This window comes from Prionailurus bengalensis, chromosome B2, assembly GCF_016509475.1.
Source record: "Prionailurus bengalensis isolate Pbe53 chromosome B2, Fcat_Pben_1.1_paternal_pri, whole genome shotgun sequence".
Classification (NCBI taxonomy): Eukaryota; Metazoa; Chordata; class Mammalia; order Carnivora; family Felidae; genus Prionailurus; species Prionailurus bengalensis.
Window position 1 is genome coordinate 4,951,614 of NC_057349.1, and position 27,553 is coordinate 4,979,166.

The 27,553-nt window shown below is 46.1% G+C and overlaps 1 protein-coding gene across 6 annotated transcripts in view; it reads left to right on the top strand.

Moving 5' to 3' along the window:
- The window catches only part of RIPOR2 (RHO family interacting cell polarization regulator 2), a 233,390-nt gene that overhangs the window by 91,543 nt on the left and 114,294 nt on the right, over positions 1-27,553 (top strand). Inside the window, exon 1 of one of the 6 annotated variants that reach the window (XM_043590685.1) lies at positions 21,393-21,601. The exons of the other annotated variants lie outside the window; for them this stretch is intronic. Coding sequence (XP_043446620.1) covers positions 21,541-21,601 — 61 coding nt within the window. The 5' untranslated portion in view covers positions 21,393-21,540. Of the gene's footprint in view, positions 1-21,392; positions 21,602-27,553 lie in introns of those variants that run through there. 6 annotated transcript variants of the gene reach the window in all.

Genomic DNA, 27,553 nt, shown 5'->3' on the forward strand with positions numbered 1-27,553 from the left:
TTTCTGCTCATAAGAGCCAACTGTTAAATTTTCATAAAGGTCATGAGCTGACTGTTTTTTTTTTTTTTTTTTAGCATTTTACTTTTTTTTTTTTTTTAATTTATTTATTTTTGAGACAGGGAGAGACAGAGCATGAACGGGGGAGGGGCAGAGAGAGAGGGAGACACAGAATCTGAAACAGGCTCCAGGCTCTGAGCTGTCAGCACAGAGCCCGACGCAGGGCTCGAACTCAAGGACCGAGAGATCGTGACCTGAGCTGAAGTCGGCCGCTTAACCGACTGAGCCACCCAGGCGCCCCTATGAGCTGACTGTTAAGACAGCCATTATGTGAAGTTAAATTCCATAAATGTATAATTAAATAAATTATATTGACAGCAAACTTAATACTACTCAAAACTCATCACTTCCTAATGACCAATTTAACCATTATCTGTGTACTTGAGGTTCTTGGCATCCATTTTAGCTGTATGTTGGAAACACCATATAATTGAGTGCTTCTGATGATCTCTTCCCCACTTTGTGTTCAATGACATGATGTTGGTGGCTTGAGATCAGCTGGGGTATGTGTATTTGCACTACGAAAGTCAGCAAATACTGGTGGTTTAACCTTTACTGGCTTGGCACTGATATCTATATTCTCAGCAGCTAGAATGACAGGGTGCCCAATAAATGGCAAATGGATGGAAGGATGGATGAATGGATGGAAGGATGGATGGAAGGATGGATGGATGGATGGATGATGGGCAATAATGGAGGAGGGGAGAGTGGTAGAGGTTTGGAAACAGGAATAATAGCCAAGAGGATGTTGGCTAGGTGGAGTGTTTAGTATTCTGCCTTTACCTTACAGAACCTACCCAGCCAACAACCTCACTTGTTCTATTTCCTTCTTTCATAGGTTTCTCACGTTGTGTTCTTACACATTGTGCAAAAGAGTGCAACATAGTACAGAAAATGTGGTCACCCTATTTCTGAATTGTGTATTGCTTCATCACATTTCAAAAGAGGCATACATTTTGTATTCTGGTTCATTCCACTGGAGACAGTGGTGTAGCAATGCCCACTGCAGAATACAGGAAGCCCCCCAGTTACCATTCACTACATACCGCACTGGCTCCAGAGGAAGGTAAGCAAGGGTGGGGTCCTTCTGTAGCAAGGTTTTCTTTACCACAAGTTCCGTTCCCAGATACCATCTTATCCCAGTAAGCATAAAGAAAGGGGAACTAAAAATTACTACTAAAGCTGCCTGGGTTCTGTGGACTAGGGCTCAGTGAAAATCATCCAAGAAGCAAGGTCTGAACTTTTTCTCACCCAATCTTCATAATATCCCCTACTGTGAAATTTCCCTTGTACCGGTTTTAAATGTCTGTCTTAAGGGTCTCTTATATAGCTTTCTTTTAGTGCATTAAAAAGTGGAGGCAAGGGGTACCTGGGTGGCTCAGTTGGATAAGCCTCCGACTCTTGATTTTGGCTCAGGTCATGATCTCACCATTCTTGAGTTTGAGCCCTTCATCAGGCTCTGTGCTGACAGCACGGAGCCTGCTTGGGATTCTCTTTCCCTGCCCCCATCTCAAAAATAAATAAATAAACTTAAAAAATAATAAAAATAAATTTAGAAAAGGAGAGAAATCAGGAAGAAGAACTAGGAGCAGACAAACCTGGGACAAAGTGGTGGAGAAACATTTATTATTGTTATAAACACCTTGCTTTGGAATCCCTCACTAAACAGTTTTCAAGGGGATCCTTTGAAGGAAGCCTTATCTGTGTCAATAAATCAGAAGCCTTCCAGTAGTCATCAGATCACATGACGGTAGAGACACCTATTCAACTGTGAAACCCACGAATTAGCTGATTGCTTTACATGAGAAAACATCTATTTGTCCCTCTCACTCCAGGGCCTGGGGTCACCTACTTGGAAGATGACACAAGTCCTTCCAGACCTGAAAAGCACTCTGAGGTCCTGTGTGATAACGGTTCCTCCTCCCCCCCCCCCCCCGCAAGGAACCAGAGCTGGGATAAAGGTCACAGTGGAGCAAAGGGGTGGGTGTTCCCAACCTCCTACCACCCCAAGGACCTGGCGACCACCCAGCTCTCCCGGGTTCCACTCCCCCATTTCTGTGCTGATAGGAATCTCCTACAGCCTCCACTCCCCGAACAGACGAGAGGTCACGGCCGGGGCTCAGTCACTCATTCATTTAGAAAATGTCTCTGGAGCGCTGGTTCCCATCAGGCCTGAAACATATATGAGAAGATGGTACTTGACCTTTGCCTTCTGGGAGCTCCGTGTTGAGTAGGACCGGCTGGCTGAAGACTGAGAAAACGTGGCCTAGATCCTATGGCTTCGAGTTGTACGGCTGGACCGTGTTCGGGGCGACTGCCGAGTTCACAGAGAATGAGAGACCCGAGAAATCAGGCCCAGCGCTGCGAACCCTCCTGGCCCAGCCCTGTCCCCTGTGCCCATTGGATATCTGCACCGTGGCGTTTTGTTTTTGTTTTTACACGAATACATTTTCTTTTCATTTATACGGAGCCCTGCGGTGGTCCGTAGGAGCACTTGCCTGGCAATCTGGACTGGCCTGCTCTTGGGGAGCGTTCGGCTTGCTGCAGCCACTCAGCCACATCACAAATGTCCCACCCCCTCTTCCTCCCTAATCAAGAAAGTGAGGACGGTCACCCTGACCTTCCTTCCTTACCTCGGAAGGAACTCAGAAGGCCAGGTGACATCCATTCTCAAATTTCTTAGGAGAAATGTGCCCTTGCTGGGCTGAACGTTATCATCGTAAAGTAAACCAGGAGATCGTAGACGTGAGCAATGGCTAACACAGGGCCCTGATTTTCCTGGGGCTGAGGAGGGAGGGAGGGAGGAAGAGAGGAGAAAGAATCTTGCTTTTCAGACATGTATCGCCAACCCCCTCCCCTCTCGGAGTTATCTGGGTGAGACAGGAACTGGTACAGAATTATTATGATCGGGTAATATCTAGAATCATAATAGTTACTACGTTTGCAAAAGCTTTTTGTTTAGGAAGTATCCAGTGAGAGCAGAGCTGTTCCAGGCGTGCCTGGTGCTCTGCTCGGCACCCCGTTCCCCACCAGCACCGGGGACATTTCTCCTCTTCTACAAATAACAGCCAAACCACCGGGTGTGGCCGGCAGCTGACTGAGTGGGTTTTACATGAAGCCACACTTAGGCTAAGGAGTGAGGACAGAGCCTACCCGCCCCTGCCCCTCCCGCCTCCCTCCATCGGATCCACACACTGCATTTGCCGCCTCCCCTTTTGTGTACTTTGCTAATACAACTCTTCATGAAATTTTGCAAGAAAATAATTCACCTGTCATTCCAACACCTCTCCCACAGCTACCCCTTCTGCGGGGTGGGCCAGGGTACCCCAGGGCTTTCCCTGAGGGAAGAGGCAAAAATCCTACCCCCTGAATTCTTGCTACCTAGCGTCTGGTGTCTGGGGGCCTCTCTTTCCCCTCGGGGTTGTTAGCAAAACCCCCGCCCCGTCCCCACCTCAGGTTTCCATGATAGGAGAAGACAGGAAGTTGACCTTTTAGGTTGCACCTGCCTTCTGCCTTCATTTACCCCTGGCCCGTGTTCTCCACATTGGCTTGTTTATTCACTGGCAGAAATGAGAGCCCCCCAGACAGCTGGCCTGAGCCACCCATCCCACAAGATGTGACCCTCGCGGTGTCCTCAGAAGCACCGAGACCCTTCAAGGCAGAGAAACAGGCTTGCGCCTCCCTTGCCCCCTACACCTTAACACTGCACTTGTAAGGATTCGGGTTTACAACACTCGGGTGCCTCTGGCTAAGAGAACAAGCCTCCAAAATCAGCAGAAACAACTTTTAAAGCCTTCAACCTCATGACGGTTACATGAGGTTTGAGTTTTGTTGTGTTTTTTTTTTTAATTTTTTAAATGTTTGTTTGTTTTTGAGAGACAGACACAGAGTGCGAGCAGGGGAGGGGGAGGGAGAGGAGACACAGAATCCGAAGCAGGCCCCTGGCTCCCAGCTGTCAGCACAGAGCCCGAGGTGAGGCTCGAACCCATGAGCCACGAGATCATGACCTGAGCCGAAGTCAGAGGCTTTAACCAACTGAGCCGCCCTAGGCGCCCCTGAGTTTTGTTTTTTGACACTTATTTTTTTGGAGGCCTGGCTGCTTTCTGCTCACCTCCACCTCAAGCTGCAGGGCTTTGTTTTTCTGGCTTGTTTCCCTCCTCCCCGGACCCCACCACACTCTCCGGCCTACACCCTTGTTTATAAGTCTCAGTTCTCTGGTTCAGCTCCGTTTGCGGTCTCTGAGAGGATGGGTGGAACTGAGCAGCCTGCTCGCACAGCAGATAGAGTTCTAGGAAAGGGAAAGAAAGGTCTTGCTTTGAGGAGGATGTTTGTAGGGTGGCCTGACACGGGTGTGGAGGTGAAACAAACCGTAGATTGTTTTTTCACACTCTCAGCTGACAGAAATCAGATGACAGGGACCAGACGGAGCATGACAGGGAAGGGGAACCCCGGCCTGCAGGTCAAGACCCAGGGGTGATAACAAAGCTTCTCCGAGGGCAACCTGAGCTCACACCTGAGGGCGGAAATTGTTTTGGGAAGTTGCACACTGACTAATAACTGCAAGCTCCCAGGCACAATTGCCTGAGACAGGAGGAGGCTGAGCCCTCCTCCAGGCTACATGCACCCGCAGGCGTTGCATTTAAGTGTTTTTTAAGGTGTATTTATTTTTGAGAGAGAGAGACAGAGACCGAGTGTGAGTGGGGGAGGGGCAGAGAGAAGGAGACACAGAATCCGAACCAGGCTCCGGGCTCCAAGCTGTCAGCACAAAGCCGGACGTGGAGTTGGAACTCATGAACCGTGAGATCGTGACCTGAGCAGAAGTTCGGATGCTTAACTGACTCAGCCGTCCAGGTGCCCTGCGAAGGCTGAAATTTCAAATCCAAGAGTATCTCTGCATATTCTCCCATGGAACTTTAAAACAAAAATAAAACAAACAGCAACCCTCCCCCCCTCAAAAAGCCCAGATGCAATCTGGACGTATTTTCTTTCCAAAAAAGAAATATTCTGCCCACCCCCCATGCTTTCTTTTCTTGTCTCCTGTTAACGAGCCCTTGTGCTCAACTATAGACCCCGCCAGTTAAAACCAGAGACAAGACTCTTAACTCATACTCTAACTAAAACCCATCGTGTTTATTTCTTATCACACCTTCTCGAGGCATTGCTGAAGATATTTCGCAATGACCAGGACAACCGCCCGGGCCAGACCAGAAAAGCCCTGATAGCAACAGAATGCCTAGAAGACCACACCCCACGTGTCCCCTTCCCTGCCCATGATCGTACGCTGAACACATACGGACCCCCACCCATGACTCCGTGCTCTGTGCCTGCTCTCGGGCACGTACCCCCGGCCCCACACACATACGCATGCAACCTCGCCCTATAAAACTCTAGGTGTCCATCTTGCAAGCAGAGAGGTTGGTTATGAAGGCTTGAGCCTGTCATCTCCCTTGGCTGCTGCCACCTGAAATCTCTCCCATTCTCCTTTCCTGGTCCTCATCTCTTGAATGATTGGCTTCTCTTGCCAACAAGTTTATCTGAGTTTGTTCTGCAACAGTGTTAGCAAACCCAGCCAGGAGCTGTTCTTTTGATTGGTCCAGGACTCGTGGGGATTCCTGGGGAGGGAGCTGTTGGCCAGGGCAGGGCACCAAGGCTCACCTGCTCGTTACCTGAGTTAGTGGCTGTGATAGATGGATTGGTAACATGTCCTCCTCCTTTTTTTCCTTCCTTCCTTCCTTCCTCTTTTTTTTTTTTTTCCTGGAATGTAGTCATTGAAAGATCTCTTTACCCAAATTATTTTTCTGTCCTCTCTGAAATCAGAAGTCACTGAGATGTATATATTAAAGAGAAGCCACGGTGGGAAGGGTTTTCAAAAACATTTGGTCAAAATCAGAACATAACAAATCCCAATTTCAGACCCTTGTTTCTGTTGCTGTCTCTACAAAGAAGACATTTTGAGGCTAAGAAGAAACAGGTCAGGAGGTAAAGGGGGTCACAACCCAGAGTTAGTCCATGGAAAGGGACGGATCTACCAGACCTTCCCTCTGTAATGCCCAGCCACCATGGGCCCCCGGCCGCCATATGCTTTTCCAGGGTCACTGATCCTGATGCCTGGCCTACAGGGCTTGCTGAGGTCCTGCGCCATTTAATGTGGAGTCTGTACCAGTGGTCTTTAACTGTCTAGGTTTTTGAAAACCAACACAAATTTTGGAAAATTATGTACCCTTGCATATCTAAAATTATTATAAGTTTTACAAGTTACAAAGAGTGTAATATATAATACAAATATGTATATCTCCATCATCCACATAAAAAAACTAAATGATCAAATTCTTTGAGGTTTGGAAACGTTTTACATTTTTCCTTTTCCTCCTGGATTCGTATTTTTATTCCATTCCTCCACCTCAAGAAAATTTTATCCTAATCGTGAAGGCAACTTCTCAGATACATTGTCAAAGTTTCATTTGATACTTGTCACAAGAGAAACATTCCTGAGAGAGCTACCATAACTATTCTGTAACTATTAAGACATTTAAAAGAAGAAACAGGGGCGCCTGGGTGGTGCAGTCGGTTAAGCGTCTGACTTCAGCCAGGTCACGATCTCGCGGTCCGTGAGTTCGAGCCCCGTGTCGGGCTCTGGGCTGATGGCTCGGAGCCTGGAGCCTGTTTCCAATTCTGTGTCTCCCTCTCTCTCTGCCCCTCCCCCATTCGTGCTCTGTCTCTCTCTGTCCCAAAAATAAATAAAAAACGTTGAAAAAAAATTAAAAAAAAGAAGAAACAAAAGATATTCAGCTGGTCATTAATATATTAGACTCTGCTTTTTAACAATTTCTAGTGTAAGGTCATTAGGTTCACTCTAAGACTGTAAGTTAGACAAATAGGATCAATCAGTATTTCAGATGGACCCTTATTTCTTTAAAATCTATCAGAAAATTGATGACGTATTTTATTAGAAATGCTAGACGCATCCCAGAAGGTGATGCTGATCCCACCACACCACGAGGTTTTACTTCAGCCCAAGTGTGGGACAATTGCCTTTCTTGTAATGTATTTTTATACTCGGAAGTCTTGTTCTGTTATTTTATCACAATTCTCTTTAGAAGAAAATATGCATATGTATGTATCATTTTCCTGTGACTAAGTGGTTTTCAGCATTAAAATTTTTGTCTGGATAGAATTATTGCATTCATTAGTACCAATTGATCATAACAATATATATATATGTGTGTGTGTACACACATACACATATACACACACATATATGTGTGTGTATATATATATGTATATATGTGTGTATATATGTGTGTATATATACATGTATACATGTATATACACATGTATATATACATGTATACATGTATACACACATACATACATTCTTGATGGTAACGCTTCAAGTGACTGCCTCATGTCCATTCATTTCAACCTGAAAGATTCCCTTTAGCAGGTCTTAAGAGGCAGGTCTATACTATATTTCTTGTATAAGTGAAATTCCTTAGCTTTTGTATATCTGGAAACATATCCATTTCTCCTTCATCCTTGAAGGATAGTTTTTCCGGATATAGAATTCTTGGTTGATATTTGGTTGTTGTTTCAGAACTTTAAATATTTTATCTGTTTTCTGCCCTCTGTGGTTTCTAATGAGAAACTCACCTGTTGGCCTTATAGAGGCTCCCTTGTATGTGGTGAGTCATGTCTTTCTGCTTTCAGACTGTCCCTTGATTCTGGCTTTTGACAGTTTGATGATGTGTTTAAGTGTGATATCTTTAACCTTATGTATGTGGAGTTTGCGGAGTTTTTTCAAGGTATAGATTGATGCTTCACATCACATCTGGGAACTTTTTGGCCAGTACTTTTTCAAATATTCTTTCTGCTTCTTTTTCTCTCTTCTTCGGAGGGCCCTGTTATATATACATTGGTATGCTCGGTGGTACCCCAAGTTCTATGAGGCTCTGATCATTTTTCCTTACGCTTTTTTTCCTTTCTGTCATTCTGCTGATCTCCTTCAAGTTTGCCGATTATTTTTTCTACCTGGTCAAATCTGATGTTGAGCATCTCCAGTGAATTTTTCATTTCAGTTACACTATATGTTTCATCTCCAGGATTTCTATTTGGTTCTTTATTTTGTAATTTCTGACTTTCTTTTTAAACCCATTTATTTTTTTAAGTGTTTATTTTACAGAGAGAGAGTGTGTGTGTGCATGTGAGCAGGGAAGGGGCAGAGAAGGGGGGGACAGAAGATCCAAAGCGGGCTCTCTATTGATAGCAGAGAGCCCCATGCGGGGCTCAAGCCCACGAACTTGAGATCAAGACCTTAGTTGAAATCAGATGCTGAACCGACTGAGTCACCCAGGTGCCCCTTAAACCCATTTCTAATAGCCCTCACCCTCCACTCTGGTAACCAGTATGTTCTCTGTATCTATGATCTTTGTTTGTTTGTTTGTTTGTTTGTTTAGATTCCACATATAAGAGAGATCATGCGATTTTCATCTTTCTCAGTCTGACTTATTTCACTTAGCATGATGCCCTCAAGGTCCATCTATGTTGTCACAAATGGCAATATTTCATTCTTTTTCATGACTAATATTACATGATAGGTAGGTAGGTAGATAGGTATACAGACAGACACAAAGATTTCCTACAATGTCTTTATTAATCCACTGATGAACACTTTGTTTCCATATCTTGGCTATTGTGAATAATGCTACAAAGAACGTGGGGGTTTATATATCTTTTCAAGTTAGTATTTTTGATTTCTTCTGGTAGTTTTTACCTTCTTGTTGATGTTCTACATTGTTGAGACATTGTTCTTACATTTAGTTTCCTTTCATTCTTTGAGCATATTCTAAATAGATAACTTAAAGTCTTTGTCCCAGTAAGACCAACATCTAGGCTTCTTCAGGGGCAGTTTTTATTGACTGGTTGTGTTTTATCTTGTTTTCTGTGTGTGGGCCATAATTTCTTCTTCACACATCTCAAAACTGTTTGCTGAAAACTGGACAGTTGAAATAATACATGTGGGAAGTGTGGAAATCAGATTCTCCCACCTCCCTAGGGCTTTTGTTGTTGCTGTTTAGTGATTCTTCTGGACTTGCTCTGTAAAGCCTACAATCTCTGTCACGCGCAGCCACTGAGATCTCTGCTTAGTCGCACAGTGGTCAGCTGATGTTGGACAGAGATATCTTAAATGCTTGGAACTAAGTCTTAGTTTTTGCCAAGGGGCTCCATGTATAAGCTGGGACATACCTTCCACATTTAGCTAGGTACTTTACAACCCTGCCTTATCCTTTACTTCCTGCTTCCACAGAACCTCAAGATTAGCCAGTGGTGAGAATTCATAGCCCAATCAGGCGTCTTCTGTAAGCATGTGCACAGCCCGGGGCATGCACACAGCCATAAACATGTTTGGCCTTCTAGCTTCTCAGAAATATGTCAGAACTTTCCAAAGCCCCCTAAGACCATTTTTCCCCTGGCTTTTCCCTTTTTTTTTTTTTAAGTTTATTTATTTATTTTGAGAGAGAGAGAGACCAGAGCAAAGGAGGGGCAGAGAGAGAGGGTGAGAGAGAATCCCAAGCAGGCTCCATGCTGTCAGCACAGAGCCCGATGTGGGGCTCGATCTCACAAACTGTGAGATCATGACCTGAGCTGAGATCAAGAGTCAGACGCTTTTCCGACTGAGCCACCCAGCTGCCCCCCAGCTTCTCCTATTTAAGATTTTGGTTTACCAATTATCCCCTGCTCTTCTTATCACCACATCAGGCAGCTTCATTGCTTAGCAGTGGCCTCTGATTGTTTTCAACAAGCAGGTCTAGCTAGTGGAAAGGTGTTCACACTGGGCAACTCTGAGTCAGGTTAAATAAAGACAGCTTTGTCGATGGGGTCAAGATGGGTCAAATCATGACATTTCTGGGATTGGGGCCTTGAAGAAACTCCAGCCCCATTCTCCAACCACTCCAATGACTGCCAGTCTGTTTTCACTGTGATTGCAGACTCTTGGTTTTCAAGGCTACCACAGAGCTGGGGATGAGGTGGGAATAGCACAAGTTAAAATGCCACAAAACTCATTGTTCTTATGAAAATTTCATTGTTTTTCTTGAATAAATGTTCCAGAGTCCCGAAATAGCTGACAATCAGCAGTTTTTCTGGTGTTCCTTTTTGCTTTCAGTGAAGAGAGGGTTTTTTTGAATTCTGAAGGTCCTTACCCCACCACATTTTTCTCTCAGACCTTTCTTAATCATGTGCCAAAAATCTCATAGTGACTTACCATCAAAAGTCGTGCTTATTAATCTACCTGTAACAACTCAACGAGATCCTCTTTCAATTTTCTGGAAATAGCTGGAAAAACTGTGACCTGCTGAAGGACTGAGTACCCATCATTTAGTGTCATTCATGTTTTCAACAACAATATTTCATATTCTCCCTGGAGTTGGCACCCGGTGATTTATGAACCACAGGGCAACCTCTCGTCATAACATTTAGGATGGTGAGAGGTGTACCTTGCTTTCAAAATTCGGAAAGTCACGCTTCCTCATCTGGCCTCCCTTCTGTGGACAGAAATGCCCTTCTGGGTCTGGAGTCACAGTCTGGGAGGGAGTATTACAACCTCCCTTAAAAGCCCCCCTACGGGTGCCTGGGTGGCGCAGTCGGTTAAGTGTCCGGCTTCAGCCAGGTCACGATCTCGCGGTCCGTGAGTTCGAGCCCCGCGTCAGGCTCTGGGCTGATGGCTCAGAGCCTGGAGCCTGTTTCCGATTCTGTGTCTCCCTCTCTCTCTGCCCCTCCCCCGTTCATGCTCTGTCTCTCTCTGTCCCAAAAATAAATCTAAAAAAAAAAGTTGAAAAAAAAGCCCCCCTAAATTTCCCACAGACGCAAAGGACTGGTTCTCTCTGCCCTCTCAGAGTTTCTTTTCCTGACCACTTGTGCAACTTTCCACGGCTCCCATACCAAGAAAGTGGTCCTGAGGTTAGAAAGGGGGAGGAGGGCACACTGCACAGTGATCTCTGGTTACTCTCCTAAAGTGGGTGGCAGAGCCCCAGAGAGGGATTCCCATCTCAATTCGTGTCACCACAACCCTGGGAGGTAAATGTTATTATCCAGTGGCGTCAAAAGTTTTCTATGCTGGAGAGCCCTCGGGATTATATTCTGGTTGAGCCAGAGGGTACAGGCCAGGGACCGAGTCTTACAGTCGTGTTTGTATAGTTAGCACAAAGTATTGATGAAGACTGTGTTTTCACTGGGGGCAGCTTGAGGAGAGAGGGCTGAACTCCAGATTACTGTTCCATTTCACAGTCGGATTCAATAACTTCAGTTAGAGGGCTGGTAGTAGTAGCAAAGCCAGGATTGAAACTCAGTTCTGTCAGATCCCAGACCCAGTGCCCTTCATGCCATTTTTAAAAGTCACTAGCCGCAGACTAACCACTCCTGGGAGTCATACCCAAAGCCCAAGGCTATACGCGCACGAGCCGTAGTCTGTGTGAGTCTGGCCACAGAGAGTGCTTTTGCTGGGCTCTCCTCCCTCCTTCCAGAGCAGAGTGAGCAGATGCCTTCACCGGGCAGTTATCCTCACTGTCTTCAGTCCTACGAAAGAGGACCATCCAGGCTTTGGTCAGCCTGTTCTGGAGGCTTCCCCAGCACCCCCCACAAGTGACCCCGAGTGTGCTCCTTCGGCCGAGAGATACACCCCAAACCGGGGAGTTCGTGCCGGAAGGCTCCAGAGCGTCTGGGCTGTCATCGCACGAGGTGGGCACCTCCTCTTGGCAACGTGAAAACATGAGTATCGTTAGAAACTGTGTTCCTTTAGTCTCAGCTCCTCGGTCACGGCCCTGTGCGGTTAGACACATTTCATGTGCATTTTTACAGGCAGGGGTACCCAAAGATAAGATGATTTCTGGCTCTGTGGTTTTCTTCACCTTTTTCTTTCTTGATTCCAGCCCTTCCACAGTTTCAATTCCTCTCTCCTACTTTGTTCTCCTTTCTGTTTCTGAAAGGAGAACATTTTGCCCCTAATTATTTCAGATTCTTTTCCCTGCTCTGCGGTTTTTGTATCTGAACATCAAAAACATGCTCTAGAGAGACTGGGAAACTCTCCAGAAGTAGGTACAGAGAAAAGACTGTGATACTCATTCTCTATTGGAAGGAAAGCTCGCGTTGGATGGTGACATTTTCCCACCAGTATGGCTTCTGCCTTAAAGCGCTTCTTCACAGGTGCAAGTGTCTTTTTCACAAGAGCAAGCCCTGAAAAAATGTTTAAAATTAATAAATAGAGGCGCCTGGGTGGCTCAGTTGGTTAAGTGTCCGACTTGAGCTCAGGTCATGATCTCGCGGTTTGTGAATTTGAGCCCCATCATCAAGCTCTGTGCTGACGGTTCAGAGCCTGGAGCTTGCTTGGAATTTCTCTCTCTCTCCCTCTCTCCCTCTCTCCCTCTCTCCCTCTCTCCCTCTCTCCCTCTTCCTCCCCTGCTCATGTGCATGCACATGTGCTCTCTGTCTCAAATAAACATTAAAAAAATTGTTTAATAAGTAAACAGCTGATCATTATATAAACCAAATTCTCATGCCACAAAATAATAATACAGTACAACCTTGGTTTGCAAGTGTAATTCGTTCCAGAAACACACTTGTGATCTAAAGCACTTGTATATCCCAGCAAATCTCAAGAACCATTGGGTCAGTTGTGATCATATGATGCCTTGCATTATGTACAACTCATATTGCAAGACATTGCTCGTTTATCAAGTTAAAAATTTATCAGAAATGTTTGCTCATCTTGTGGAACACTCGCAGAATAAGTTACTCGCAATCCAAGTTTTACTGTATTGTGTTGGTTTCCACATGTTCAGCATAACACATGCACAGTCACTTATACATTTATTTAAATGTTTCCCACCGTGCCAGACAGAGAGTAGGCATTCGTGACTATGTTTCAAATGGATGAGTGGATGAATGACTCCGTGAAGGGAAGGATGGATGGATGACCACAGGTGAGTAAAGTTCCTCAAAGCAAGGACAAGGACTTGCATGTCTTTGAACTTCGAACACCCCGTATAGCACAAAGGGGGCACCAACTGTTTAGAGTCGTAAAAAAAAAAAAAGCTTTGCCAAGTTCCTGCACTTTTGACCTTGACGAGGTTCCATTGTTACACATAACCCGGATTGTCACAAACAGTCTTTACACGAAATAGTTGCTTCGTACCGGCTCATGCTTACTTTGTTCTCTACCCCAAATGCATTGATCAGAGCTGTTTGCCTCCGACACTGAAAGCAAGGTCCTTTGGTTATTGTTCCAGACTCACCTCTTACTATCTAGTCAAACCACTCCCTGCAACCTACACCCTGTAAACTCTCCCTCCCTGACTGCCTAGCTGTGAGCACTGAGATTCTCTAGTCTTAGTCTTTCTATTCTAGTACGGATTTGAAGAGGCTCAGAATAGGCCACCCAAAAATATGCCACGTTGGCATTAGGATTATTTTTAGCTGATGGCAGTTGAGAAACAGCAGACACAGGAGAACTCTCTGCCCTCTCCCTTCCTGCCTAAATATAGGGCACACATCCCTCTTTGCAAAGGTCTGGTCTCTTCCATAAGAGAGAGAAGGACTCTTCATCACTGAAGACCACTTTTATCGCTGGAGACAATGAAGAGTGTGCATGACAAATGTTATTAAACAACCCTTATCGATCGATCACACATTTCCTGGTCACCCTCCCCCAACTTACCACCCCTAGGAGACCACACCTTCCCTTTTTCCTTTGTCTCGTCACTGACCCACAACTTACTGCTCCTTGTTAAAATGATATATAGACCAAGTGTTACCACTTCTCTGTGATTTTCCCTTCCTTTCCATGAAGCCCCTGTGCACATAGAAATGTTAATAAAATTTGTACGCTCTTTCTATTGCTAATCTGTCTTTCGTCAGTTTAATTCACAGGTCCCAGTTAAAGACCTAAAAGGATAGGGGAAAGGGTGTTTTTTTTTCCTCCCCTGTAGATTCTAGGGTGACTTCCCAAGTAAGAATTTTTGCCCTCGTATTCAGTTCACCTTAGAGCTTTCTGCCTTTCACTTCATCATTATTACTCATTTTAAAAATGCTTATCGATCAATGACTTTCTTCCTGGTAATACCCTAGGAGACTGGAGATACAAAGTTTACGAAGACATAGGCTTTGTCTTGCGGAGGGAAGGGCAGTGGTGACATAGGCACATCAATAAATGGGTGGACCAAGGGATCAAGACAAGCATTTCCACCTGGAGATATCAGGGAAGGCTTCATGGAGGTGGTAGCCCTTAGATCAAGCTCTGAAAGGCGAATGGATGTGTCCTAAGTTGGGAGGGCAAACAGGAGGAGTGGAGCCACATAAGGGAAGGTCTGGAGCGTCTACCGTTGGGAGCTGTGGGTGGCTCAGCCGTCCCTTACGTTTTACACAGATGAGAGACTATGTTACATGGCGAGTGAGGGTGAGACGAGGGCTTGGGTTAGAACTCAGCTCCACCACAGGATGCATGACCTTGGGTGGGTTGCTTTACTTCTGGGGCCTTACGGTAAAATGAAGATAATACCAATTTCACAGAGTTGGTGCGAGAATTCAGTGAATCAATGGACTTAGAACTGTGGCTGTCACCGGAGCAGTGTTAGCTGTTACGTGGTTTTTCCTTTTGCCCATTTTTTGGCATTTACGTAAATATAATCGTACTATTTATGTTCTTATGGGGTTTTCCCGTCAACATTGTGTTTTTGAAATGTATCCGTATTGATGTTTGCCCCTGTAGTTCATTAGTTTTCCAGCTGGGCTAATACATCACACGTGTGTGCATTATCTCTCTAAGAGCAAGGACCATGTTTTCTATATTCCTTGGTTTCAAGGTGTTCTTGGTGGCATCCGTGGTTTGTTCTTTGAGACTAGTAGCTGTTTTTAGAGTATCTAAATTGGAGAAGACAAAACTGAGGGGAACTTACCAAGGGCTGTAGAGATTTCATACTGAGCACGGTGACCATTCATTCTCTACCCCCACTGAGGCTTCGGCAGAACTTACCAAGGGCTGTAGAGATTTCATACTGAGCACGGTGACCATTCATTCTCTACCCCCACTGAGGCTTCTGCCAGAGAAATGGCTCCAAGCTGCCCCGTGAGAGATCTAAGCTGGATAATTATGATTGGGTGTGAATGGTGGGCCACGTACTGTGTCAGCTCCTTTACATGAATTATCCTATTTAATCCTCAGAACAAGCCAAATGAGGAAGTGTCTTAGGTTGTTAAGGCTGCCATTACAAAGGACCCCAAACTAGGTGCCTTAAATAACCAGAATTTGTTGTCTCACGGTTCTAGAGGCTAGAAGTCTAAGGTCAAGGTGTCCACAGGGCCGGTTCCTTCTGAGGGGGGGCGAGGGGAATCTGTCCCATGCTCTTCCATAGCTTCTGGTGGTTTGCTGGCCATCTTTGGTATTCCTTGGCTTTTAAATCCCTGCCTTCATCTTCACGTGGTGTCCTCTCTGTGTGCCTGTTTCTGTGCAAATCCCCCTTTTTTATAAGGACGATTCATATTGGAATTAAGGCCCCACCCTATTGAAGTATGACCTCCCCTTAACCAATTACATCTGCAATGACCCTAGTTCCAAACAAGGTCACATTCTGAGGCCCTGGGGTTAGGGCTTCAACATATGAATTTCCGGAGGGCCCGGGGGACACAATTAAGCCCATCGCCAGAAGATGTTATTTTCCCCATTTATACATGAGCAAATAGGCCTAGAGAGATCATGCTGATGTGGAATGACTGGGGGTCCCTAGTGTGGTAACCCCAAGCGCTAATGGGAGGCTGTGGTGACCCAGATCATCCTCAAAGCTGTTTAGACCAGAGGTAACGGAGTGAGCTCTGGAGCTGGTCACATCTGCCCCTCACCCGCTACGTGCTTTTCAGAAAGTTACTTAAGCTCTCAGAGTCCCACGGCTTCATCTGTAAAATGAACTAACGGCATCCCCCTCACAGGGCTGTGAAGGGTAAAGGGCATGGAGACGATGGGTAAGAAACACAGTAACGTTCAAAACTGATAGCCCGCCCTTCCTCCCAGCTAGTCCGAACCCAGATCTCCTGCAATTGGGCCCATTTTGCCTGTGTGTGGGAAAAAACCAAGTACCCTAAATTCACCCTCCTAATAAGCCGTAAGTGTGTGTTACAGCACCGTTGACTGTAAACGCGTTGTTGTGCAGCAGATCTGGAACTTCTCCATTTTGCGGGACTGAACTCTATACCCATCAAACCTCCCGTTTCCTCCTGCCCCGGGCCTTGGCAACCACCCTTCTTTCCATTTCTATGAATTTGACTACTTGGGGAATCACGCAGTATCTGTCTTTTTGTGATTGGCTTTTTTCACGTAGCATCATGTCCTCGAGGTTCATACAATGTGGTCGCATGTGACAGGACTTCTTTCTTTTGTTAGGCTGAGTAATATTCATATATGTGAGATACACGAAGATATGTGATACATATATATGAATATATATACATATGTCACTTCCTCTATTCATTCGTCTGTGAGTGAGCGTTTCGCTCGCTTCCACATCTTGACTATCGTGAATAATGCTGTGGCCGACATGGCAGAGCAAGGATCCGTTCAAGATCCTGTTTTCGATTCTTCTGGGCATATACCCAGAATTGGGATTGATGGGTCATATGGTAGTTCCGTTTTTAATTGTTTGAAGAATCTCCATACTGTGTCCCATAGTGGCTGCAGCATCTTAACAATTCAGGTCCGTTTTTTGTTAATTTAATTTAGGTTAATTCAGCACAACCCTTGACCAGAAAAGTCATTTGAGTGGGAATCTGGGTGGGGGTTGATGGCAGAAGGGCCAGAAAGGAGGGAAATGAAGGAGAGACAAAGAAGGCATCGGCTCCGGCTGTCTGCCCTTCGGGATTTCTTTCTTTTTTTAATTTTTTTTTAATTTTTTTAATGTATGTTTATTTTTGAGAGACGGAGCATGAGCTGGGGAGGGTCAGAGAGAGAGGGAGGGAGACACAGAATCCGAAGCAGGCTCCAGGCTCTGAGATGTCAGCACAGAGCCCGACCCGGGGCTTGAACCCACAAACCATGAGATCATGACCTGAGCGGAAGGCAGGCAGAGGATTGACTGAGCCCCCCCCCCAAGGTCCCTCCCCTCCGTGTCTCTCATGTGGGGAAGGGGCACTCTTGGCACTGGGGCTGGAAGTTCCTCCTCTGGAGCCACCGTCCCACACGTTGCAGGAAGAGTACCAAGGCATTAAATACCAGTAAGACCTGCAGTCATCATGCACCCCCAAACATTCACATAGTTCCAGAACCTCCCCTTGGGACGGCCCCAGCCCTGGTTGAGGGCGATGGAAGGTTCCAGCAGCCCCCGAGCTGTGTGCTCTCTCTGGGAACCCCTCAGCAACCAGACGGCCGCAGGGGCGTCAGTAGCCCTTCCTCACTGACCCTCCGTGAGCTGGGATGCAACGCAGAGGTACTCGGATGGGGAGCTGGAAGCCACCAGCGGAGGGAGGGAGGGGGGCAGGGACAAAAGCCGGTAAGGAATGCGCTGTGTTTGGCCGAACCTGCATTTCCCTCCAGTGAGACACCTGATAGTCCCTCATGTGAGCCAGGGGGAGCGCCTTTGGAGCTGAGGACTTGTGCCCAAGCCCCCCTGCGTTGTCCTGAGCTTACCTTTAGCTCATTGTAACGTGAAGATCTCCTTCTGTGGGCGGGGTTTTCTGCCACTTTTTCAACATGCCAAGTGTGCACCAGCATGTTGACACGTTAGGCTTGTACAACTGAGCCCTAGCACCTAGGTAATCGAATATGCCTAAGTTCCTTAACACACGTGCCGGCTCCCGCCCCAGCCCCCACTGAGGAAGCGTCCCCCCACTCACCCCAGGGGGAGTCAGGGTTTTGAGAGCTACCCCTCTCTCTCCTCACTTGTAACAAGGAATAGAAAGTTCTTTGCTTTCAACGTTTCCTCGGGTTGTGTTCGATTTAATGCACCCCAATTGGCAAACCCCTTGAGTTTGGTTACATTTCCTTGTGGCTGGACTCTTCCAGCCCCAATTCACACACTTTCTGCTGGGAGAAGCCGGTGTCCTTTCAAAGGCGCAGTGAATAGAGGAGGAGACAGGTTCTTAGCTTGCAGCGGGCGCCAGCAGTCTCTTCAAAAGCACTCAGTAACTCAGCGAAAAACCAGCACGCATCTACGAGCGTGGCCAAAACCTAGACCACTGTCAATACCAAATGCTGATGAGGATGTGAAACCACAGGACATTCCTTCATCGCTGGTGGGAGGATAAAATGGCACAGCCCCTTGGGAAGACAGTCTGGAGGCTCCCTGCAAAGCTTAACATATTCTTACCCCACAGCCCAGCAACTGCGTTTCTGGGTCTTTACTCAGTGGAGTTGAAAACTTGTGTCCAGGCAAATGCCTGCACGGGGGTGTTCATAGCAGTTTTTTTTTTTTTTTCAACATTTATTTATTTTTGGGACAGAGAGAGACAGAGCATGAACGGGGGAGGGGCAGAGAGAGAGGGAGACACAGAATCGGAAACAGGCTCCAGGCTCCGAGCCATCAGCCCAGAGCCCAACGCGGGCTCGAACTCACGGACCGCGAGATCGTGACCTGGCTGAAGTCGGACGCTTAACTGACTGCGCCACCCAGGCGCCCCCATAGCAGTTTTATCTGTAATTGCCAAAACCGGAAGCAACAGAAGTGTCCTTCAGTGGGGGAATGGGTGGAGAAACTGTGGTACGTACAGACCGTGGAATATTATTCGGTGTTAAAAAGAAATGACCTATTAGGAAGACATCCAGATGGCCAACTGACACAGGAGAAAATGCTCAACGTCACTCATCATCAGGGAAATACAAATCAAAACCACCATAAGAGACCACCTCGCACCTCTCAGAATGGCTAACATTAACAACTCAGGCAACAACAGATGTTGTTGAGGATGCGGAGAAAGAGGATCTCTTTTGCATTGTTGGTGGGAATGCAAACTGGTGCAGCCGCTCTGGAAAACAGTCTGGAGGTTCCTCAAAAAACTAAAAACAGAACTACCCTACGACCCAGCAATTACACTACTAGGCATTTATCCACGGATACAGGTGTGCTGTTTTAAAGGGACACATGCACCCCCGTGTTTATAGCAGCACTAGCAACAATAGCCAAAGTATGGAAAGAGCCCAAATGTCCATCGATGGATGAATGGATAAAGAAGATGTGGTATATATATATATATATATATATATATATATATATATACACATACACATACATACACAATGGAGTATTACTCGGCAATCAGAAAGAATGAAATCTTGCCATTTGCAACTACGTGGATGGAACTGGAGGGTATTATGCGAAGTGAAATTAGGCAAAGAAAGACAAAAGTCATAGGACTTCACTCATATGAGGACTTTAAGAGACAAAACAGATGAACACAAGGGAAGGGAAACAAAAATAATATAAAAACAGGGAGGGGGACAAAACAGACGAGACTTATAAATATGGAGAACAAACTGAGGGTTGCTGGAGGGGTTGTGGGAGGGGGGATGGGCTAAATGGGTAATGGACCATTAAGGAATCTACTCCTGAAATCATTGTTGCACTAGATGCTAACTAATTTGGATGTAAATTTTTTTAAATAAAAAATAAAATTAAAAAAAAAAAAAGAAATGACCTACCAAGCCATGAAAAGACATAGAAGAAATTTAAATGCATATCACTAAGCAAAAGACAGCAGTCTGAAAAGTCTCTATTCTGTGTAAGTCCAACTATATGACATTCTGGAAAAGGCAGAGCTTGGGAGACAGTATTTTAAGATTAGTGGTTGCCAGGAGGTAGGTGGGAGGGATGCCTGAACAGGCAGAGCACAGAGGATTTGGGGGGCAGCGAAACTACTTTGGATGATACTATAATGGTGGATTCATGTCGTTAAACATTTGTCAAAATCCACAGAGTGTACAATACCAAGAGTGAACCCGAAGGTAAACTCCGAACTCTGAGTGATCATGACGTGCCGTGTAGATGCACCAGTCGTAACAAATGTCCCTCTCTGACGGTGGATGCTGGGGATGACGGTGGGGGGTGGCAGTGGGGGAGGGTGTGGATGTGGGGGGGCAGGGTGCATATGGGAAAATTGTTACTGCCTCTCGATTTTGCTGTGAAACTAAAGCTGCTCTAAAAAAATAAAGTCTATCAAAAATATATTCTTGGGGCGCCTGGGTGGTTCGGTCAGTTGAGCGACTGACTCTTGGTTTCGGCTCAGGTCACAATCTCACGGTTCATGGGATCGAGCCCCGGGTTGGGCTGTGCGCTGACAGTGCTGGGCCTGCTTGGGATCCTCTCCCTCCCTTGCTCTCTGCCCCTCCCCCACTCGCGCTCCCTGCCTCTCTCTCAAAATAAATAAACTTTGAAATTTTATCTATTTATTTATTTGTTTTAAAACCCTACTCGGGAAATAAAGTTGCTGGAAGTAAACACTGGGGGCTACCAACTCCTCACCATTATCTCTGTTTGCATTTTCTGGGCTTCTGACCATCTGTGAGGTCTTGCAACACGATGGAGAGCTCTGGCAACCCCCCCCCCCCCACCATGAAATTGCAGCATCACTCAGGTTGGTGTTTGAATAGCCATGGAGAACGTAGCACACTTTGGGGGGTTCCATATGGTGATGCCAGCCCCCGCCCCCACACTCTTGTGAAAGCACACTGGTTACTCCTGCCTCTGGGAGGAGCTGCCCTTTTGAGTCACATTTTCTTCTTTCTTCTTTAGCAATAAAGTCTGAAGACGCAGGCTGGGTAAATAGGGTGAAATGGAAGTCATTCGACCCAAACTAGTTCTCTGTTGCTTGACCATAGATTGAATTGAGCCGCTAAGAGCCCAGATGTGTGCTGAGCTTGGCTGGAACATTACAGAGTTTCTCAGCCCCAAAGGCAAGAGGTTTGCAAAAAGGAAAAAGGCAACTTCTTCGGAGTGAAACCGAGGCTGCGTCCCTGCAGGTGCCTCTTTGGTGCAGCGCAGCGGGTTTTGCTTTCAGATAAATTGTCACTGAAGCAAAACCAAGATATGAGAAACGTGAACCCCGTCTCTTTCAACACGACCCATTGTGTTCAAATTCATAAGTACGAAAGTTGAAAGCTCACCTTCCTCCTTAAGAAAATATGAAAGTTGTCGCTCTGAAGGAATCCATTGCGCTCAGCCTTTAAGTTCTATCTGTGTTCAGACCCAACCGGATCTGCAGCCCCCTTCCAAAAGAAGTTCTTTCTTCTGGGGGGGGTGGGGGGGGTGAGAATTACCCCACCTGGCATGCAGGCTTGGAAAGGCTCAGGGAGCCTATTCATATGAATGAAGCTGCTTTCGGAGGGCAGATGCGGAAGCTGCCTTCCCTGAGGGCTTCTGCAACCCTCAGAGAGGAAATTGCCCCTGCGCACTGTGGTGGTGGGAACGGTCCTGGCTGCACACCTGCCGTCACCCGCTGACTGCCGCCCTCTCCAAGATGCAGTATCTGGACCCCGAGGAGCTCCCAGGCGAGGAAGAGGATGACATTTTTGGTGAAGGTAAACGTCTTTCTGGCAGGAACCATTCCGGTCTACTTTGCTTCGCTTTGGAACTTTTGCCCAGCTTGGGTACTTTGAAAGCATCTGGTGGTTGTGGATATCATCTGGGCACCAATGAATACCAGGCAAAGCAGGAGATGAGGGAGTTGAATGGTTCCTCCAAATGTCTTGTTTTTGGAAGTCATGACTCAATAAAGGTTTAGTTTAGGGAAGAAGGTAGTACTAGATTATGTCTCTTGTCCCTCTTCTGTGCTAACACCTTAAAGGACAGCTGTCATGGTGCTTTGCACCCGGCAGAGCTGCTAAGGTAGCAGCTGGACAAGCGGACCAGGGATGGTTGTCCATGGTACCATATTGCTTTGATCTGCACTCGCTGCCTCTCCCCCTTCTCCCTTTCCCCTTGGATCATTTTCTCTTCCTCAGACACATTTGGCACCCCAGGTGTCGATGCCCTCTTCCTCTTCTTCCAGGCTGGGATGCTAGCTTCTAATACCCACTGGTACCCTATGGGTCTCCCCTCTTACTTCATGGCTCTTCCACGAGCAGACCTGTGGCGGGGGGGGGGGTTGGCTGTAAGGGTTGTGATTTTCGTTAGCCAATCTAGTATGGGCCACAGGTGAGAGCTTTTCTAGAATTTGAAATAGTCGAAATAAATGGTAATGTGGACTCGGGGACACTCTGAGTGTTTCAGTGTATCTTTCTGTTATTTTTCTCTGGCCTCAGAAATATTTAAAATCCTGATGGGAATTGCATCATAACTGAAATCGGGTTTAAGAATACCAGCTCGGGGCGCCTGGGTGGCGCAGTCGGTTAAGCGTCCGACTTCAGCCAGGTCACGATCTCGCGGTCCGTGAGTTCGAGCCCCGTGTCGGGCTCTGGGCTGACGGCTCAGAGCTTGGAGCCTGTTTCCGATTCTGTGTCTCCCTCTCTCTCTGCCCCTCCCCCGTTCATGCTCTGTCTCTCTCTGTCCCAAAAATAAATAAACGTTGAAAAAAAAAATTAAAAAAAAAAAAAAAGAATACCAGCTCAAGCTTCGTTTGGTGCTTGCCAAACTCAGTCCGTTGCTTTACTTTGATGACAGCTATTTAGAGCCACTTGAACTTTGGCCTCAGATATTTACTCCCATCAGGACTTATAAAAAGGCTCACAACTAGGAAAATAAACCTAGACTGGACAATCTGGTCATTTTTCACCCAGCCCCCAAAACGCCCAGGCCACATTTCCTTCCCGGAAAGGGAGGCTTTTGCGGGTAACTGTGGTGCTAATGAGCTCCATCTATAGTCCAATGCGCTGCACTACAGTTTATGTGTCCCCCCCCCCCCCCCACCTCCCGCCCCAACCCCCAGGGAGGGCTGAGATGTCAGTACAGCAGGGCTTGGTGACCTGTAGGAGCTCTCCCATGAATATGCAGGGTTATTAAGGTGAGTACTTCAGCCTCGACAAGCATGGTGAAGAGTCAGGTTGGGAGTCAGACAGGATTCAGATTCAAATTCTCATTTGCCATGAACTACTTTTGTGGTTTACGCAAGTCCTTTAACTTGCTACGCCGAACCTCAGTTTCCTCAGTGGTAAAATGGCACAGTGCTAGCTACTGGGTTGTAGACCATCTTCAAAATAGGTTCATAATGTTTGCATTGTACTTCACCCGTGATATGCTTTATACTTTCTGGGCTCAATTTCTCACCTAACTTCATCTCCAAAGATGAGAGAAAGAATGCTTCTAACTCCAACATCCGGTGTTATTTTTATTCAGTACTCCAAGCTATGGCTCATGTTGGCCAGTTTATGCGAGCGTTTGTCTGGCGGGTGACTCATTTAAGCAAGTTCTGTTGGGAGTGACAGTCAACAGGGGGCCCAGCTGTTTAGTTAAACCGCCTGGCTTCTGCCACTTGAATCACTCTGTGACTTTGAGCAGGTTACTTCATCGCTCTGTGCCTCAGTTTACTCACTGATAAAATGGAATACAGGGGCACCTGGGTGGCTCAGTCAGTTAAGCGTCCGACTTCAGCTCAGGTCATGATCTCAACGGTTCGTGGGTTTGAGCTCCACATCAGGCTCTGTGCTGACAGCTCGGAGCCTGGAGCCTGCTTCAAATTCTGTGTTTCCCTCCCTCTCTGCCTCTCCCCCGCTCATACTCTGTCTGTCTGTCTCTGTCTCTCTCAAAAAATAAACATAAAAAAAATTTTTAGTGGAGTACAAACCTCACAGCCAGTTACAGGGAAGTGCTTGGAATAGCGCCCACAACATAGTAAGTACTCAGTAAATACTGGTTCCTACTATGTAGTCACAAAAATGGGTTTGTAAAGAGACTACAAGGTGATGTAGAACAGTTTTTGTACATGCTGGGTCAGCCTAGGACTTATTTATAGAACTCAGTTTATACAAAGTAGGGAGAGAGCCCAGATGTCCATCAACTGATGGATGGATAAAGAAGACGTGGTACCCATCTATAGTGGAATACTCCTTGGCCATCAAAAAGGACGAAATCCTGCCATTTGCAACAATGTGGGTGGAACTAAAATGTATTACGCTAAGCAAAATATGTCAGTCAGAGAAAGACAAATATCATATGATTTCACTCACATGTAGAATTTAAGAAACAAAACAGATGAACATAGGGAAAGGGAAGGAAAAGTAAGATAAAAACAGGGAGACAAACCATGAGAGATTCTTACATACAGAGAACAAACTGAGGGTTTCTGGTGGGAGGCGGGGGGATGGGCTAGAAGGGTGACGGGCATTGAGTAGGGCACTTGTTGGGATGAGCACTGGGTGCTGTATGGAAGTGATGGCTCACTAAATTCTCTTCCTGAAATCAGTATTACACTACGTGTTAACTAACTTGGATTTAAATTTAAAAAAAAGAACTTCAGCCTATAAGCAACTTTTCAGAGGTTATAATATGGTGAAAACACATCAGGCAGGTGGCTAGGAGCTCACCTGGAGCTCTGCCCCTGCCGTCACAGGCGTGTGGGGTCCTGGACATCATTTCATCTCTTTGAGTCTTACCTTTCATCTAAAACAAGAGGGCCGATGACACATCCTGTAAGATTTCGGTTTTAAAAATTCCAGCATTCTATCGCTCAATCTTCTCTGCACAGCGGCATACATCTACCTAGAAGAATTCATGTTTGCTCTGTTTCACCCAAGCTTTTGGCTCATTTAGCCTGCCTACGAAAGCAGAAAGCTTTCAGTACAATGAGTTTTCTCTAACATAACGGAAGGAAAATGCCCAGGAGCTCGTTACTAAGGCAACCATATTTCCTTGCAATGGACACATGTTTAAAGAACCCTTTCCCCCTAAAGGGACACAAATTTAGAATTTAGGTCCACTTGCTTAAAAGTATATATAAATCCATTTAGATTTATGGACCTGGGCAAAAAAAAAAAAAAAAAAAAGAGTCATGCTCACAATATTTTTTTAACTGCCTTTCTGAAATCCTGTTTGCTTCAGCTATTGTTTTCTGTGGTTAAAGAAGATGTTAAGGTTCACAGAAGTGAGAAGCATTGGTGTATGATTCTGTTCTGTTCTGGGGGAGAGTTGCAAATGGTTAGCGCGAGAGAGAAGCAGTAATCTACCTACCCTCCAGAAACCCCAATATTTCTATATTTACTCCTCTCTCTCTCTCTCTCTCTCACACACACACACACACACACACACACACACACACAATGCCTCAGGCTGGCTTTCCGGATAACCCCAACACCATCCTGCCTTTTAGAAAATGGTTACTACCAGGTAGACTTTGTTCTTTCTTGGGGGGGGAAATGATTGATTTGATTACCAAGGTATTGAAAAATCAGTCAGTGGAATCAGATGCTCTTTTCCCGTCATTATTTCAAACTTATCAAATTAAAGGGCTTTATCTGTTTTGTCACTGTGCCTTCTTGACAATTAGGCTGGTGTATGTTAGTAGAACCTAGCTGGATGGATAATAATAGTCGTGATAACTCTAGCAATTATGGTGGTGATAATAGTAATAACAGAAAAAAGAAAAAAGCCTCGTGCACAATGGAGGCCCTCGGCCAGCTTTCGGGAACAGAACGGAATTCGCGTGTGGGAGGAAACAGCTCCCCAGGTGGTGGTCAGTGGCTGGTTCAGCAGCCGAAATTATTCCTTGGCCCGAGTTAAAGCTGTAGCTGCCGTTTTCGTCAGAACCACAGTCACTGCCCTGTTTTCAGCCCTGCTCAAGAATCTGCCGTCAAGTGCAATGGTTAGAATAATACCACACCACGGGGTCTCAGTTACGCGTGCAAAATATTTCTCAGGCTCCTTTTTCCCAGGACACTCACATGCCTCAAAAGATCTTGCTTCTAGAAAGACTGCAGGGAACGGCAAAGCTTTTGCCAGACCTTCAAATGTTCTTCGGAGCTGGAACAAGGCAGCATAGCATGAGAAAATTTCCCATCCTGGATCACTGTGTCTAAGAAAGTTCTCAACCTTCCCAAAGGAGGGGACCCCTCCCAGGTGCAGATGAGCTGACAGAAGAGAGAGCACTCATTTCTTTAAAATTTCTTCTAGAGAGCATGAGCAGGGGAAGGGCAGGGAGGGGCAGAGAGAGAGGAGGACAGAGGATCCGAAGCAGGCTGTGCATGGTCAGCACAGAGCCCGATGCAGGGCTTGAACTCATGAACCCAGAGATCACGACCTGAGCCAAAGTCAGTCACTCGACTGACTGAGTCACCCAGGCGCCCCTAGCTGTCTGTTGCTCTTAAGCAGACCAGCAGATATTTAAGAAGCAATACCACTTGCTTTGAACCAAACCTCTCTCATTTCCCCAAGCCAAGTCAATTAGCACATTTTCCCTTTCAAAAGGCATTGCAGCTTTAGAGAGAGCAAGAAGACTGCAAAAGATTTATTGAAGAAAAAGAAAACAAGAACCGTAAGCAGAGCGGATGCTGACTCTCTGTCTTTACTGCTTACGAAGCCGAGGTAGATACTTTTTAATAGGTCGACAATAACGCAGTCTATTCTAATCTGGCATATTTGGATGTTGCTTACTGAATCACATGTGCCCTTTCTAAGATTAAGAGAAAGAAGAAAGGAAGAAGGGATTCAATTCCCAATATGTACAAAAGCAATAAACCCTAAAAGTTCAGTCTGGTGAAGTCATGCCCTCTGTGGAAAAAGTCTTAGGAGATGGAACATAAAAATACGAACATAAAGATAGAACGTAAAGATATGCGTCTCGGCCAGGAGGAGGCAGAGCTTTTTGTCTGGTTATGCCACATTTTACGTTGTATAAATATAATCGCTAATCAGCTATGTTGGACCTTCCTCCGAGAGTCCGTACCTGGGGTTCTCATGTGGGATTAGAAAGCGGCCAGGAAGAGGTTGCCCTAGTCTCCAGAGTCGAAAACAGCCGGTCACTCTTGGCTGTCGTGATTTGCCAAGTCGGCTTGGGTCAGGTCCCCCTCCTCACGGTCCTGGATAAATGCTTCGCTTGGGAAGTCGTCTTTCCTACGTTGTCACCACCGGCTCCGGAGCCGACACAGACCTCCCCGTGGTAACTCATGCCTCTGTGACCTATGTCTTGGATTATTGCAAAACATTCCCTTCCCATAGATGTCTAGGAAGCTTTCTTTGGTGCCAAATGGATGGTGTCATTTCAGGGACAAACGAAAATAGCACCTCGCACGAAAGCTATGCAGGCTGTTTTAACCACATGTCCACCCCCCCCCCACCTTTGATTTATGGTCTCGAGTGACCTCAGAGTGACCTATTTAGATCAGGCCAAAGCCAAAGGGGCCCAATGGCACAAACAAAGCATTTTAAATGCTTATCTAATATCTTTATGAGGCAGCCAGCCAAGTCTTTTTAGGAATGGTATACGATATGCTCACGTATATCTTTTATAGGACATGAGAGCGACACGTTATGAGCATACCCGTTGTCTGTGTAGCAAAAAAAAAAAAAAATGCTTTGAAGCAAAGAAATGTGTAGTTATTATG